This window comes from Psittacula echo (genome assembly GCF_963264785.1).
Source record: "Psittacula echo genome assembly, chromosome: 5".
NCBI classification, from domain to species: domain Eukaryota; kingdom Metazoa; phylum Chordata; class Aves; order Psittaciformes; family Psittacidae; genus Psittacula; species Psittacula echo.
In genome coordinates, this window is record NC_137739.1 from 71,046,315 (window position 1) to 71,064,348 (window position 18,034).

At 42.8% G+C, this 18,034-nt stretch overlaps 1 protein-coding gene across 1 annotated transcript in view; it reads right to left on the minus strand.

Annotated features, from left to right (window-relative positions):
- Window positions 1–419: 419 nt before the first annotated feature.
- RHOJ (ras homolog family member J) overlaps window positions 420–18,034 on the minus strand; it is a gene marked incomplete at both ends in the record, with an annotated part of 55,400 nt that continues 37,785 nt past the window's right edge. Inside the window, 4 exons of the mRNA XM_080618808.1 lie at window positions 420–566; window positions 1,760–1,855; window positions 3,259–3,423; window positions 8,777–8,835. Coding sequence (XP_080474934.1) covers window positions 420–566; window positions 1,760–1,855; window positions 3,259–3,423; window positions 8,777–8,835 — 467 coding nt within the window. The remainder of the gene's footprint in view (window positions 567–1,759; window positions 1,856–3,258; window positions 3,424–8,776; window positions 8,836–18,034) is intronic.

Consider the following 18,034-nt stretch of genomic DNA (forward strand, 5'->3'; position numbering starts at 1 on the left):
ATTCAATCCCTAAGTACTGCAAATTTCTAATTTTGATTGATTCTTGCTTAAGGCCAGAAATGGAGTTTCTCTTGTTTCTTTCACCACCTTTAGAACTTTGTTTTTCCACATGCCACCTTCACCTTGTTCCTAAGTTGAAGAGTCAAGCAGGAGCAGGCATCCTGGTTTCTGTTGGCTCAGTGCAGTCTGCAGTAGTGGGAGCAGGCTGCATACAACTCTGGAGGGTTAGGAAAGCACATAGACATGAGTTGGCCTAGTGTGATTCAACTTGGAGGTTTCACAGAACAGAGGGCTCCTATATTTGGGTAAGAAGGACCCCTTTCTGGTCATGTTCCCCATTTCAGTTGCATGTGACCTTCATTGCCTTTCTAACCTGCTTTGTTTCATTGAACTCATCCTGCTTTTCTTTCCAAGTGACTTCACACAAGGGTGCAGCACCTATGGCACTTTGCACAATGCTGCTTCTTCTTCTTGGGATGGAAAATGGTCAGGATTGCCTCATCGAAGACAGTCTTAAGGCCTTTCTGTGTGAGGGCTGAGCACTCCAGATAACATTGTGCTCCTATCTGAAAGAGAGCAGAGAAAACGTGAGTACCCACTGCTGGGAGAGACACAGTGACCCTGTTCCATCATCCATTTACGTTCATACGTGTCTTGCCACAAAGGGAAGCCCAGACCTTTAGAAAAGAGGTCGTATAATTGCTCCATTTTGTATCTGTCTGCCTGTGGGATTAAGGCACAAATTCAGGTGTTCATCCTGAGGGATGAACATCAACACCAGTATCTCACCAACCGGGGTTAATGTGTATCAGGATTTCTCTGCATGCCCCTCCAGAGAGAGGGGAGCTGTACCCATGTCTGAGTGCTGGACGAGGAGCTTGGCCTCCCATCTGTGCAGTTGTGGAGGGTTTCAAGGAGATGCTGAGTTGTTAGCGGAACCCCTTCATATACTTGGCTCTTCTCCCCTGACCTGTTTGTTGCTCTTGTGTCCTGCCTCTTGCAATACCAGGGAGCTGTTCCCTGGGGGAAGGCTTCTATCTGGTTTCTGGGAATTGTGAACCATTGTCTTGAGATGCGAGTCTCCTGGAGTGCTGGTATGGCATAAGCACACAGAGTGGCCTGGGAAAGCAGACTCAGTTTATTCAGCAACCTTGTTCGTTATTCAGCTTATTCTGCTAATGGATGCTCTTGCTGGCCTTTGTGGGCCAGAGCCTGTAAGAGCAACAGCAGCTTGTAAGGTGGAAAAGGCTGGGGTCTAAATGCCTGTATTTCAGGGCTTGAGAAGGGCTTTTAATCCCCCTACCTTCCCTCGGAAAAGGTGTAATAGCACAGACACCTTGAGAGCTCCTTCTCTGCTGCTTGAAATGCAGTGGCTAAGTGAGAATCAAGCTGTCTGTGCTTTCTAAGGGGTAGGGATAAGTTTGGCAAGAAGTGCCCACAGGGAGGAGTTTGCCACACACACATCCTGCCTGAAGCCTGAACAAGAAGCTTGACTTAGGTAGAGTAGGCAGTAAAATCTGTTTTGCTGCCCCTTTGCCACTGCTGTACCTTGTTGCTTTGCTTAAAGCTCAGTTGGATATCACAACAGAACAGCAGGCTCAGGACGCAACCTGTGTCTGGATCCAGTCTATTTGAACAGAGGCTTTAATCTCTGGCTGGGACCAACCAACGTGCCCCAGAGGAATTCACCTTTAACAAAAAAAAAACCATCAAAAGCTGTGATCAATTGATAGCATGGGAGCCCAGAAAAAGCTATTACCTCCTTTGCTAGCTTCACTCCATGCTCGTAGGTGAGTGGTTTCTCCTTCATGTAAAGCAGCCGAGCCAAAGTTTTGGGATCATCCCGAAGATCAATCTAGTTAGAAAATACACAAACCCTGAGCTTAGAACTGCCTTGCTTTAATGCTTGAAACAGATACTCATAGCTTTACAAACTCACAGTCATGTTCTTGCATAAGGGCTTCTGTCCTAGTGTCAGATGATACTTTGGAAATGAACTCGGTTATTTTTATTTTATTTTATTTTATTTATTTTATTTTTTAATATTTATTTTTTTTATTTTTAATTTAATTTGATTTTTTATTTTTATTTTTATTTTATTTTCATTTTATTTTTATTTTATTTTCATTTTATTTTTATTTTTTCTGTTTAACATGAATTAGTTCTTATTGGCATGCTATTGGGCCACAGCTCAGATAACTGCAGTACAGTCAAGATGTAGTTCTCAGTGGCTCTCACAAGGCATTTTGAAAAGCATTGGTGGAAGTCTGAGACTCACTGGAAAAGAAGTCTGCTCTTGCACTGCATCACCCGAAAAACATCCTGACAGGCCAGACAGACACAGCTCAGTCTGACTGACTTGAAACAAAATCCTTTATTTCCATGGAAAACATCAAAGTGAAGCATTCTGGTATTTCAAACCCATCCATTTTCAGAGAATGTGATCCAAAGGGCAATACTTTCATTTCAAAATAGGTGATTTAGATTACTTCAGCGTGGAAAACAAAGCCAGTGTTAGAACAACTGGACTTTCCTATGGCATGGAGGTTTTCATTTTGACTAGAGTTTGTTCTTTTTATCTAACCTGGCTTAGGTTACTGCCCAGTGTTTGGACATTTTCCAGATGGTCATATCCCTACTTTTCTCAGTCTCTAGCCACTCTGTGTCCTGAAGGCAAACCCATATTGAAGGCTTTTTAAAAAATTATTTATTTTTATTGATAGATTTATAGATTTTAAGGCTAAAATAAAGTGATTTGATCATTTTGTCCACCATCCACGATAACACAAGCAGGACAGTGAGTCACTAATTGCAGTGTTGATATCAAAACTTGAAGGGAGGCTATTTCGTTCCCATGTCTCTAAGTAAGTCATTTGGATAATTATTTCCATTCTTAAAAATTAGTTTGAAGTTTAGTTTCTGCTTCTAACCACAAACTCTGATGTTTTTTTTTCTCATCACTAAAGGCCTGTCAGAAACCTTTTCTCCATGTAGACATTTATGCCTTGTTGCCACATTTATATACATTTGAATAAATAAATGGATGAGTTTTGCCACTTGTGACCAGTACTGGACATCTGCATGTTGGTTTCCATTTTAGTCCCTAAGTTTTCCTCTAATCTGGCTGCTTTTCACATCAGAAGTCAAATAGGAAACCTTTCCACAGAGCTCAGCCTCTAGTCACCCCTGGGATGGAGTAGGAATCCTCTTGCTCTGAAGACCCCTGCAATGGCTGGCAGTGCCCCAGAGAAGGGTTACCTGTGTTCCTATGAGGACGTAAGGGACGTTGGGCATGCAGACTTTCAGCTCGGGCACCCACTCCTCCTGGACGTTGTGATACGAGGCGGGATTCACCACCGAGAAGCAGATCAAGAAGACGTCGGTGTTAGGATAGGACAGGGGTCTCAGCTGGTTGTAGTCCTCCTGCAGGGGGAAAACAGCAAGTGTGTTATGGGCTGCGGGATAGCTGCAAATGGGGGCATCACGTTGGCTCTTGATGAACTGCTCAACACCGCCCCTCCATGCTCATGCACATTTACAACCTGTGAGGAGCTGCTGAGGGCAAGATCACCACCCCTCGTGCACCAGGGGCGCCTGTTTTTGTTGGCATCTTTACCCGAAAAAGCCAACACATTTTGTTTGTGTGTGCATTGTCTGTGGTGATGGTGGCATAGAGGGTAATGCTAAACAGCGTCCATCACTGGTGGAATAGCAAAAATTGATCTCGGGGCTGTGTGTACAAGCCTCAGCCCTTTGGCACTGTGATACCACCCTGGGAATTATCATTTCACTGTCACCACTAGATAACATTTGCTGATAGCACACATCACTAGGGGCTTTTCTGTTAATATTAAGGGCTTTCTATTCCCCAGTAGGCATTACAGACATGACCATACACAACAAATGGTGTCTCTGGGCTATTTGATGCCATTGCAGTCATGTTATGGTGTACAGCAATGTGTCAGTCAGCAGAAGACGCTCATCTTGAAAGCACAAAGCAGATCAAATCCAGCCTGCAGTGAATCGTTGATGGTGATTCAGTGTTTCCACAGGCCCTGGACTGAGGAAAAAGAGATTTTTCTCTATGGACTAGTTGTGAAAAGAGTGAATTTTCAAACAGCTCAAAGCACAGCTGTGTCATGTTGTGAGCTGGCTTTGACAGCTGAGTTTCAAGGAAGAATTTGGTTCTATCTTCAGGCTTGAGATGTTGAAAGTGAGCAGAGGTTTTGCAAACCAGGTGAAAGTAATAGACTGGCTCTGTCTGATAGTGAGAGCATATGTAGCTGTGTCTGAAGGGTTCTTTTCAATGAAACCTGTTAGGAAATTTCAGTGCAATGAGACAGATGCTTCTGAAGACTTTTTTTTAGAGGAGTCCAGAATTAAAAAAGGAGAAAAGAACACAAAGAGTGTAGGGAACAACAATATATGTTGCTGTCAAGCCTGACTGAGACCTAGGTCTTTAGTTTATAGTTTTTGCATTCTGGGCAAGCCTCTTATCTCTACAGTATGGTTTCTTTTAGTTACAACTGTATGAAAATTGAACTGGTGCAGTTTTGTTTTGCAGTTACTGAAATAGATAACAACTCAATGAAAAAGGTAAACCAAAAATGTATGCAGGTGCTCGAACTTGAAAACATTTATTTGAGATAGGGAAAACCCACATAAGGGGCAGGAGCAATGTGAGCTGCTGCCTGTCCTGCAGGAGAAACTGGTGCAGGACTATATCACTGTGTGCCCAGATTAGACGGTGCTTTAATTCAGCCTTGCTTCTGTCTTGCTTTGATATAATTAAAGCCCTCTCATTTGCTGATGCTGAGTTGAGACTGGTAAATCTTTTTGCCAAAGTCTTTTGTTCACTGAGTATGCAGTGATTACATGGCCCAGGCTACTTCTGTACCAGCACTAGTTGCAGAAAAGCACTAATGGATTATGTAAAAACAGTCTGCTCCAACCTTTTCTAAACAAAAAACCTTAATTATTTATTCTGAAAGGAAGTATGAGCCCAAATTTAGCTCTGTACCATTAAAAGGAAGTTTAAAGAAACATCCTGAACTACAAACAAAATGTTTTGTTTTGTCTAACTGAATGTTCATTTTCCCAAGCCCACCTCACCAGGAAAATTACCAGTTACAGCCTCCAGCCCCTCAACCATAGCATTTGGGGTAAAGCCAGAGGACTCATCAACTGACCTATGTCTTTCCAGCCTCATAGAACACTGGAAGAATGATTTACGAGACAAAAGGAGGTGTTTGGACGTATCAGCTTCCAAGAAAGCGTGGATTCTCCATGTTCAGGGAATGGTAGGGAAAAAAACCCGCTGACATATTTATGGGAACATCAGCAATACAGGCCATGAAGAAGCAAAGCTGGTGGGAGGAGATTTATACAAGGCTCTGGAGATGACACCCAGCTTCCAGCAGATGAGTTAATAGAGGCAAAGTGGATGTCAAGATGATGGGATCAGTGAAGCAATTCCATTATGGAGACAGATGAATTTTATGGGGATGCTGTGGTTTGGGAAGACCTGGCCTGATTATGGGCATTATTTTAACCCAGATCTTAAAATGTGAAATTAAGTATGTTTATACCACAATCTACATGGGCTGATACTAGGTGCTTGGCAAGGGTATTTTCTGTGCCTTCAGTTTAATAGCTGCAAATCACCTTCCTAAAACAGCCACGAGGTGGCAGCAAGCCCTCGAGGAATCATGATTTAGGATTTTTTTTTGGAAAGCAATTGGCTAACTATAACCAGTTTCAATATTCCAGGCGTGCATATTTAGAGGGGCTGGAATTTACTGTACCATTTCAATTACCAACTAAAAGCCCCGGGTGCTCTGCCTGGCAGCGACAGCTACAGGAGAGTGCATTTCATTTTATTTGGCTTGCTCCTTTGTAGCCCCTAAAAAGTACTTTTTCAGGAGGAGCATTCTTGATTTGTACTAGCAGCACAGAACATTATATAAACTATAAGCAGGAACAGCCATGGATCACATAGCAGAGGTCTCATCTCCCATCAGGGCACAAGGGGCTTGCACGGATGTGTTAAAGCACAAGCACAAACGTGGTGGAGAGGAATTCATCTGGGCTTCTGTACATGCCCGTGTCTGTGGGCTCGCAGGAGCCTCCAAACCACATCAGACAAGGATTCAATTGGATCCAAAGATCCAGTCACTGTACCTGCTTTCCAGGAGAAGGCTATAAAACCTTTCAATGGACCACTATGAGATATGGTGCATCAGGATCATTTCTCATTGAGAAATTGTTGAAGTCAAGCAAATGAGTAGTGTAAAAAAGGGACTGGACTCTGCATGGGTATGGGACACAACCATAGGTGCTGCAGTCTGTGGTTGGGAATGGACCTGAGTCCTCATGGGCTTGAGCCGTAGATGATTATTAATTTGTTTGATGCTCTATTTTGCTGCCAGCTCCAGATCTTGGCCTTGCTGAACTACCTGACTGTGACTTGCCAGAGCTGAGACACATCGACTGGTGTTGCTCCCTCCCCACTCTATCACTGCTATCAGCCCTGCAGTATTCAGGCCCAGAAAGTACAGCAAACTTTGCTTTATTTACGTTGCTGCAGTGCTGGTCTCACATAGGCTGCCTGCCATGTCAGCCTGTTAAAGCACTCCACACCTGAGTCCTGCCTGGGGAAAAACAGGCCACTGTTTTCTTCCTCCTAGAGCTGTTTGTGCCAGGGATGCAGAAAACCAGATACCCCAGATCTGGGGTCTCTGCCAGCTCTCCCTTCAGGCTGACAAAGGGTCCTGCTGCAGGAGTACATTTTCCAATTGTTATTTCATTAGCATATGTTTTATAGCATTGTAATGTCAAATGCTATTTTTGGCTATGACTTCACACTGATGCCTTTGCAAAGCCACACGACACAAGGGGAAGGAGGGAAGAAACAACCCAGATGATCTGTTGTTATAGCTTGAGCATGTGGGAAGCATCATCCCTTCAGCCTCCACGGAGATAGAATCTAGTCATCAAGAAGTGATTCATGCTCTGAGTTTTGACTAGATGGCCACGTCCTCTGGACCAGGGTCTGAAAGGGAAATGAGCCTGATGCGTTAGAAGTGGTTCTTCTTGAGGGCAGATGGTGTTCTGGCTAGTTTGAAGCAGGAGATGGCAAAATGACTGTGGATGGCGGGGGGAAGTTTGTCACAGATTAGTGTTTCTTCTGGCTAAGGAGGACAAACGAGCATGTGTCACTGAGGAAATGGGTGGCAGGTGGAACTGTTACCCATACGGGAAAAAAGTAGAAATATTGAGACACTAGGTAAAATCTGACTGAGAGCTGAATATAAGGCCGTATCTCATTTGGAAAGGCTTGCCATGCTGCTGGATCATGACAGACACTCCAAGCTCTGCGTTTATGAGTGCAGAATACAAAACTGAATATGGCATAGGTGATTTGCATCATATTGTGGGACTGGTTTTGGATCACCTGTTTCCATCATGTGAATAGAAAGGATGGGTGGATGGTAAGGGACACCAAGCTAGCTATGAAGCGACCACTGCTGCCTACACACATGGAATAAAAGGAATTAAAAAAAAAAAAAAAAAAGTGAAACCCAAAGCATAAAAGCCCCATTCCTGCTGAGTGCAGGTTTTTCTGGAAGTGGCAATTTGTCCTGTTGGGTTTTTTGACCTCTGCATACTGCTGCAAAGTATTTGCTGTAGTACGTGGCCTTCTGAGACAGGAGGGTCTCCTTCTGCATTGTTTATGCATTTCATAGCAGTCAGTCATGGCCAAAAAAAGCACAGCCAAGAAGTGCTCCTGAAAGCAAAGCCCTGCATCCAGGGCTCCTGGGTCCCAGGGAGTGAAGCAGGCTCCCAGATCTGCTTTCCTCTCCTGGTGCCTCCAGTTCCAGCTGTGACCGGAGGAGCTGGTGGATGTGGGTTCCAAACTTCCCAGGCTGGGAGGGAGCTGGGACTTGGGACCTACTCCCTTGCTTCTCTGTAGGTGATTTTCTGCAAGTTTCTGTGCAGGCTGTGGTCGTTTCTTTATTCTGTCAGTTGCTGGCATTTAGCGATAGGAGAGGAAAGTTTCACATGAAAATAGGTTGCTCCCTGTACCCTCTTCTGCCCTTCTACTAGCAGAGCAAGGTAGTGAGAAACACTCTCCTCCTCTCCAGGGGGATGAAATGAGCCCACAGACCAGAGTCGTTCTGCAAACTTTTAGTGCAAGCACACTGTATCAGACTGTGGACAGTGAAAACAGTAAAAGCATTATATATCTAAGTAAGCATGAGGTACAGACTCTCCTGTAATGGACACCCTTGTCCTGGAAGGAAGATGTTGGGATGGATGCCAGTCTGGCTGGGTCAAAAAAGTCAATAGGTGGTGACCAATAGGATGGGACTGTATTGTATTAGGTTTCTGATCTTGGAAACAGGAATTCTCTGTATCTTCAATGCCACCATGTGGTAAATGTGAGAAAACACTGACTGCATATGAAAGGTCATATTTGCAGTAAAAGTTGGATGTATAGGAGGCTGACCAGCCTAATCAGGCTTTAGTTTTTTTGCTTAGACAAAATTCAGTCTTAGGAATGAGTGTATTTGTGTGTGTTCTATTGCTGAACCAAAATGAAAGCTCAACATAGAAAATAGAAAGGAGAAGGTCAGCAGTTCAGCCATTGTAACACACAACCGATGGTTAGTATTTGTAAAAAACCCCAAACACAAACAGCATGAACAACAAATGCCAGTATATGGTAGTAACAAACATGGGAAAGGAAAATGATAAATATTTTGCAGTAATTTACCTGCCCTGCAGTGTCATAAAGTCCCAGCAAGTGTTGTTGTCCTCCCACAGTCACAGTTACTGGAAGAGAGAGACAAGAGATGTTGTTTATGCACAAGCCAGTGGCCTCATTTTCCTGTGTTTTAATCATAAAATGCCAATAGCCCCTTGTGCTAGGCACATTAGCACGTGTCTTACAATGTGCATACTAAACCAAGCACATCTATTCAACCCAAATTGAAGGCAATCTAAATTCATTACAAAAGCAAATCCTTTATGCCAATCTCTTATTTCTTTACAGAAACCCAAGAGCGATGAGCTGCACGCACTGCCACTATCAGGCACCCAGACTGGGGGACTTTTGCTTCTGTCTCTGCAGCCAGCAGCTGAGCCCCATGAAGTGCTAGGACCTGAAAACACAGAATTCCTACCTCCTCACCATGAGCATTGGGGTAGGTTTGTCATGGATCATTGAGAGGGGTTTAAGATTATTTTATTTATTCCAGTCTGTGCAATGATGAAGCATTCAGCAGCTGTTGATGTTTGGTGGGTCTCAGTAGGAGATAAGCTGCCTCTTTGGGCAAGCTGTCCTGTGTCATGCAACTGCAGGTAAAGTGGCAGTGCTTAACGTGGGGCTCTGTGATGAATGCTTCAAAGGGCAAGGAGGAAGAGGAGCACCAATATTTTCAGAGATCTTGGGGGCAGATTCTGTTGCAAATGAATGAAAACATGGCTTTGTTTATCGATCACACTCAGCATGTTTATGCCTTTGCTAGAATTCACTTTGAACTTCGGTTTGAGCCCATTGGCATTGATGAAAATGTTTTCTCATTACCTTTGGATGAACCCCAGTATTAGGGTTATTTTGTGTGAAGGATATGATCTGTGTTAATGACTTTTAGTAAACCAGCTAATCTGCTTAAATCGTTACTACTCAGCTGGAAAGAAAGGGGGAAAGGGGATGACCCATTAGTCAACAGGAAGATTTTAAACATTCAACAGGAAAGCTGCTCATAATAATGGTATTCTTGCAGCCCATGGACTATTGCTTTCTGAAAGCATGAGGGCAAACAACTGGAATGAACACAGAGCTATGGCTGGAGTAGGGGAGGGCTAAGACTGGTACTTATTGGCTGATCACAACCTGCAATTAATGAGGGCTGAGAAAGATTAACAGAGGAGGCTTGAAAACATCACACAGGTTCTTGCTGATTTTTTCGTAAAGTGATGAGGCTTTTGTGGGAGAAAAGCACTACAGTTCATGGAAGTTAGTAGCTCCTGCACTGGGGAGCAACATTCTGTTTGAAATCTCTTAGACCTGAAGTCTCTGTCAGTGTGGCTGGACAGACTGATTATTCAGCAGCTTCACTTGCTTGCAAAGCAACATGGTAATTTTGCTAGCATATAAACAGAACAAAATTGACATCCTGAAAGTACAGAGGCTCAGCAAGGACCAGACTTGCTGATGAGAGCAGGATGGGCTGCACTCACCTGCTGCTGGGGCTGCCTTGTGATGTGATGGGGAAAGGGGCTGAGAGCACTCACCCTGCTCCTCAGTTCAGGAGGTAGCTTGTACACAGTGCAGCTCCTAGCAGAACTCAAAACAGGGCTAGCTGTTGAGCATGGATGTCCATGGGTGGACAGGGAAGCCCAGGAAAGAGTTACCACGGTAGGTAGATGGGTACCAACTCAGACAGGAGACAGTCCAGATGCCCCATCACCTTCCTTCAACCTGACTTTACTCTGCTTGAGGATCAACTGTTGGAAGATATACTCTTCAGATGAAAGCTGTTTTCCAGCTGTGGTGTGTTAGCCATGCAAAGCGGGATGCTCATAGGACAGCTGTGTGCCCATGGGGTGCATGGAGGTGCAGGTGATCTAAAGTGTCTGACAAATATGAAGAGACATTTGCCATATGTCGGTACTGACATAGTTATGCAGCTCTGCCCCTCATGCTGGCTAACCCTGAGCACAGGCAAACTGATCTGGGTCCTGCTTACAAAGACAAGCTCAGGTCTTTGGAGTTTTACAGACTTAAAAGTCAAACTGAAATTTGCTCTGTTCAGGCTTGGATTGCTGTGAAGGTTTCCTGGCCCATCTCTTGGTGGCATCCGACCGACGGAGCTACACTGGCAAAAATGCCTGATAGAGATACAAATTGCTGTCTTGTTCCAGTAGTTGACATGGTTTGGAGATAAGCTGTTTGCATAGAGGTCCAATCTGTCTCTGATATGCTATGCTTTGCCAGAGGATATGCTGCAACAGCTCCTAAACTATTATCTGCGCTCTGTGGTCCATGAAGTCATGACGGATATTTTGCAACAGGTCTGTGAGCCACACACTGAACAGTTATTGATTTGGCAGTTCAGTTTGGCTCTTGGTGACCTCTGGGGAATGCTGAGGGGGAGTAAAGAGGTTGTTGGTGTCGTACCATTACTCTTCACAAACACAAGGGCTAAGAAAGGCAGTTTTTTTGATAAATATACCCTGAGTCTACCCAGCTTGCACATCACATTTTAATTCTCCCTATAGCATCCTGCCTCTTACGGGTCCCTCGGTGAATTTCTGTGTGGTACCAGTCATAACTTTTTTCTTTTTCATTTTCTTGCTTTCTCTTTCTTTTTTCTGTTTTCTTTTTCTTTCACTTTCTCTTCCCCCTCATCAACCTGTATATTTTCTTTCTTATTGTCAATTATTCTAATCTGTTTCAGCATGAAAAAATATCCTTCATGTTCACATCACCTCCATAAGTTTACAGCTACCATCTCAGCAAAACTATCTTGTTGGCTACACTTCAGCGACAGGCAAACTGCCGTCTTTGGATTCCTGACTGAAGCAGTGGGGACCAAATGGCTCACGCTGACATTCCAAATAATCACTGGCTCTTGAAACAGCAATGTCTAGATTAATGTATTGGTGCTTAAACTTCCACTACTTTTCTGCGAGCAAAACAGATGTCAATTTAAATGTTTTTTGCCTGTGAGAACATCATGGTATTTTTATACTGAGAATTTATCAGTCCTTCTCTGTTAGGCTAAAGGCTGTTCAGTGTGTCCACTTGGTAGGTCGTATTTATGAGCAGAGGTTGCTCTGCTAGATATGTAGGCCTTACTTTTGGCTTCATCCCAGTTTACTTTTATTTACCCTGTTGCCATCTTTTCCTGTTCTGTCAGTGGCCAACCCTATGAGGAGCCAACGAGTAGTTCCATGCCAGTCATAGGGGTAATGCAGGCTCCTTTACAGGCTTGCGAACTCAGCTTTATGAACAGTCTTGGAGTAACAAGATAAATATGAACTCCCATTGCTATTTACTGGCGATATTAATATATTGATTACTTACTGAAACAGCATGGCTTTTAACACTGAGCACAGTGGAGACTGCAATAAAGCATGGCTGAATGCTTGCACAGTCCTGGTTCTCATTTGGCTCCAGTCTGGGTTGCAGCAGATGATGCGACAGGGCAGACGTTTTTCCTCCTTTCACTGGGTGATTTTAACCAAGTGCAGGATGTGTAAAACGTTGCTTCTAAAATGCTGGTTAGATCAAAAGTTAGCTGGGTATTGCTTGCTCAAGTTTGAGTAACTATTTTGGATCACCTCCAGGGCTTTGTCACAGGTCTGTGTGCCTGGAGGTTTTGCTAATAGTCTTCAACACAGGCCTCTGAAACATGCTATCTCACTTGGAGGCCACAGCAGAAAGGCAAGGTGTTGGAGTTATTGTGTGGGCTGGATCTGGTGTGCGGACCATCAACTGGTCTGAACTGGGAGCTTTTTTTTTAAATAAGTAGTTAGTTTGTGTTCCTGGGAACAATGCAGCAGTTTTTGTCAGTGTTTTTGTTGCCCAGGTTGCTCCAGATCCACCTATCAATGGTCACTTGTTGCCAAAATCTTCCCCTGTTATGTTTCATTTGCTCACTGCAAAGTCCTGGCGACTTTGTGGGACTGAACTGAATGCATGGAAGAGCCCTTCAGCCACACAACAGTAAAGTTCATTGTCTGCATTGACAGAAAGGGGACATAAATTATCTGCTGCCCTCCCAGAGTCTATTATGTTGATTAATAGCACAAAACCCCACGTAAGTCTTTGGTACAACATCAAACAAGGATGCAATAGCTCTGATGTGCTTAGCTGTGGTACAAGAGAGTGGATGTGCCCATCATGGGGTATTTTAATATGCCTGTGAAGAAATGCTTGCAAAACTAAATGACTAGCCGGAATATACACAATAGCTTAGGCGGTGTCTAATATGATACTGCATGCGAGAAGTCATCTATTTACTCTAGTGTCTTCCTGCCAATAAATTAAGGTCCAGCTGCTTTGGAGAGAGATGCCAGGAGCCTGACAGGGAGCAGAGATGATAACACCTGCCTGGCTGGGAAGGCTTTCTCATGATTTTTTTTGGTAATTTAGTCTGCGACAAGCCTCAAACTTTCACAAGGGTCATCATCAGCCTTTTTCAACAAGCTCTGAGTATTAAGTTTGTGCATTTCTCTGTTGACTATGATTATCTGTACCAGATGCGTGTTACTTAACATAGATTAATGAGTCAGGGTTTTGTTGCTTTAAGTTGACCAAATTTTTCATTTCTAGATAGGAAGCTCTTTACATTATAGATTACCTTATAGATTTCCTTTCCCTTCCAAAGGTTCTTGTTCATGCAGGCCTCACCCAAGAAGTATCAGTACTGTTTTAAACTCTTGGCTTCATCTTGTGCCCAGTTTCACAATGCTGCTTCAAAACAAACTCCTCTGCTCCTGCATGTATTTGTTGAGTGAAGCTCTACATGAAATTGTAAGTGGATCTGATCAATGTGCTAAATGCACATTAGATACTAAGGAGGGAGGATAGCAATGAGAAATAAACTAAGCAATATTTTTGTCTTTAGTATACATATGCATGCACACATGCACACACACATTTTAGATATAAAATACACAGATGTATGTATATTTCAGTTTTTTAGGTGAACAAAATTTTCAGTTGTAAGGTAAAATGTTTTGCTTTGACTTGGGGCACCCCGATCGTGCCCAGGCCATTTGGAAAAGGGAAGGATTCAAAATCACAAAGGAACATAGACTTTATTAGCAAAATAATAGGTGAACCTCTCCATATTCAGTGGCAAGGACTGGAACCACAATCAGCTTGTAGGACTAGAGCACCTCACAGGCAGGCGAGAACTGAATCTTCTTCTCAGTTCTTGCAGCAAATAAACTGATACGCCTTCTTTCTTGTGAATATGCCCTAAAACTGCCACAGCACCAACCTATGAAATCAGAACATTTACAACAATGCCAGAGCCATTCATTCCCAGTTTCCTCTGTGTTCTTTACCAAAATTATTGTCAAGTAATTAATATAAAGAATTAATTCAAATAAAATGGTAAGGTATCTAAGTAACTGAACTGAAATCACAGGCTTTAAGAAGCAACATCTTTGAATACTCCACAGAAAGGCAAAGTAAATGTGGAAAGTGAATTCTTGTAGCACCTTCTAAGTGTTTCAGGTGCATTTATGTATCCTATTTTGAGCTGTACCTGGTTTTAGAAATATCTTTCTTTTATTGATTCAGGGGTAGGGCTGCCAGGGATTAATCTTTCACACGCTGCTTTAGTTTCGGTTGTGGCAATGTCTGGGAAACTTTATTTTAGCTGCTGTAGACCAGTTTTCAGGAGATGTTACACCGCAGCAGCTGGAGCTGGGAACACTGGAAATCTGCAAATGAAAGCCCTGGGGGTGCTACAGTCTGGCAGCCACCAAAGGAAGCCAGTCAAAAAAAGAGTAAGACCTTAATGTCATTAATGACATCTCCTAATCATTCAGGCTAATCAACTCAGCTGAGCTCTAATGACTTTATCTAGAAGGTGTTGCAAAAAAATACGTTGCAGCATCTTTTCCTTTGGAATATTCCTTTTGCTTTGACTGAATGCAATCCTACAACATTTTGTGGCAAACACACCCAGTGCAGATAAGAGCTGGTGCTACAGAACCGTTGGCTCACTCAGGGTCTGCCGGTGCCCTGTGACTCAGGACTGGGCTATTCTTCACTTCCACATGTAAGGGTCATCTCCAGGAAACTGAATCACACGTTGCTCATGGCAAGTTCCCTCATTTCCTCCTTCATGGCAAACAAGATCTGATTACAGTCAAATTGATTTTCTAGTTCAGACTTATCATGCAGCTTAACTATATTTTTTCTGAAAGGAAAATCAAACCCATGCTATTTTGCCCTGAAATTAGCCTAAATACCGCACTTTAGATGTATTTGAAGGTATTTAGATACCTTTAATTGCTTCTGTAATCATCTACCACTAGCTTGTACGGGCCTCTGAGAGACAGCATTTTTCAAAAGAAGGGCTCTGAGTAAACCTCATTTCCTGTCACCTCATCAGTGGATGAGGTCTATGTTCTGCTGAGCAAATACTTTTGCCCATCTGATATTTACAATATCTCAAAAATATTTCCAGTCTGCTCCCTGCAGTGGGAGGACAGAGAGGCCTCCAGGGCTGGGATTCAATTGATTTCACTCAGTATAGCTCTTGGTCTAATGAGTGGTGAGGAATTCACTGCTTTGTCTTCAGGCCACAGACATTTAGTGATTTTAAAGCCAGATAAGATTCATAGCATCATTTATTCTGCTCTAAATAGCTTATCTAGTGTCTTTCTACAAGGCATATTTTCTTGTTCTTATATCATTCCTGTAGCCCCTTTCCAAATTCTTTTTCAAGCAGCCAGTATGACTAGACAGGGTGGTCTAGTAATGGTTTCATTAACAGTCTAGCCAGAGGTAACATGACTTTCCTATTTCTACCTGTCACCCCTCAGTGGCTGATCTAAAACTTGCATTGGTTGATTATCCTTGTTATTTAATGAGTCTTGCAGTACTTTATGATTTTCTTAAGGCCAAAGTCAAGTCATTCTTGGCTTTTGTGTTTTTAAGCCTTCTTATTACATTCTTTTTAACTCCGCGGTTGTATGGAAAATCTGGAGACTGTAACTCAAATGCCCACTCAAGGCATTTCACAAAAGGGGAAGAATACAGTCGTGCACATGCAATGCTTTTATGGTATGGAAGTTAATGCTGAAGACCTTTGGAAGTCTGAGATTGACTATGCAGAAACAAGCTTTTCAGGTACTTCTGGAAGCATCAGAAAAGCAGTATCTAAACACTTTTCAGTGTTTTCTTTCCAAGCATCTCTCCACTGCCTCGAGGGATTGCTTTTCACCTTGGACTGAATTCTTGCACGTGGCAAGGGGCACTCTGTTCCCCCCTCCCCTCTGCCTTGTCCTTATGGGTTTGAGGATTCCAGTGGAATTGGTGGGAAACTGCCCAACCCAGACTCACACTGGAGCTGCACTGGGGAAGCAGGCTGACACCAAATGATAGCTCTGTTATCCCCTTCTACAGCAAGAATAGATTCATTTAGACAATGTCATCCTATCTGAAGATTCATGGCTTGTACTGTGTGGCATTTTAAAATCTTAAGAGGAAGAAGGCTGCAGAATTTTGCAGCTGGGTATTTGCTATGCAGACAGAACACAGAAGAGATGTACCAGTCCACCAACCATTTTTATTCAAGCAGCTGATATGAAATCCTGTTAATCTTTCAAAATGCATTGAGAAGTCAGACTTCAGCATTGGCTAGCTTAGATGACAAAGAACAACACAAAAGCAGTGGAGGTTGATTAGGAAGATCAAGCAGAATGAATCTGGTCCAGAAATGGATGAAATAAAGTGGGAATTCCCAAAGCATTCAGAAGAAGCATAACATTAAAACATGAGACAGTTTCTTCCCAGTCTGGGACATTACTTATTTATAGACAGCATGAATGAGGTTGATTTATTGGAATCATTGACCTCATTGTTTGTAAAATCAGCACTGGAGGATGTCCCCTGCATCTCAATGAGTTATTGCTCTGCTAATCAATACTTGACTAAATTCAGCTTCATTGACACCAGAGCCCAAGGAACCTTGGGATCTGTTTGCAAGAGTAGCTGTGCCCAGTTTCTCCAGTTAGTACAGTCCTGAGGGACCTCTTGGGACTTCAGCGCTGTGTAAAGCTGTGCTAGATGGAAAAGGCTAACATGATTATAGTGCCCAGGGAATTGAAGAACAATTGACATTGTGTCTAAGAGAGTGGTTTGTTATTTCTCATTTTGTCTTAAACAGAGAGAGCTGTGCACTGCAGCAGACTGGGAGGTGCCTCCTGCTCACTGTGCACCATCAGCTGTCGAATGAAAGGCAGCTCTGCTCCTGAGTTAAAAACTAATAATAACTGCCTAGGTAAATGCACTAAATTTGCAGGCTAATAAACTCTGATGTGTGCATTTCAATGATACTCTAATTGAGGGTCTTTTTGCTCTTTATTGAAAGTAATAGCACTAAATCCAACCAAATACTAGACGAAGGAACAAATGTAATATTAAAGAATATACATAGATAGAATCTGAACATATTATTAAAAATATTACGATTGTTCCTAAACAGTGAAGAATACTAGGTATCTTCTTAACCCTGATGGAGGGCAAGTGCCCTTCCTGAGACCGTGTGATTGTCTGTGGCACTGAGATGGATGAAAGGAACAAAAATTTTGGCTATGCCTGCAGTATAACCCTATACAAAAAGTGGAACAAAGAATGTAGATTTTTTTCTGTACTTAAAGCTCTATTGAATATTTTGAAGCTCCCATCACCATAAAGCAGTATCTAGGAATACCTGTATTTCTGAAGCTAGGTTTACGACTGAAGTCAATAGCAAAGGTGATAGAGCTGTGAGATTTTTAAAGAGTAACTCATAATTGGAGTGATCTTATTAGTATTTTAGCTGACCTGACCTGCAAAAGACCAGATAAAATGGCATTTTATGTGTATTTTAATACAGATAAAGTCAGTCAAGACTCTAAATCAACCGTTTACTGAAACCTAAATGTGAAGGATGTGTTTGGAGTCTTAAAATTGATGCTGAGATCATAGTAAACAGAACAGGGAGTGTGAATTTTACTACAAGGAGGAACAGTGGGAATAAAGGGAGCCTTTGACTGTTTGTCTAGCTCCTCTCTCCTGTCTACGTAAGGCAAAAGACACTCCTCTAACTCAATTGAGTGCTGAGGGAAAGACTATCTCCAAAGATATGTCAAGCATCTCACTATCAAGGGAACATGAGACTTGGTAAATAGCATCAAAATAAATGGAAGATTAGGGGCAAAATTGACAAATTTTACTGAAATATATCCAGGCAATACGCAAGGTCCTTCCCAGAGCACGGGAGCACAAGGCTTTCTG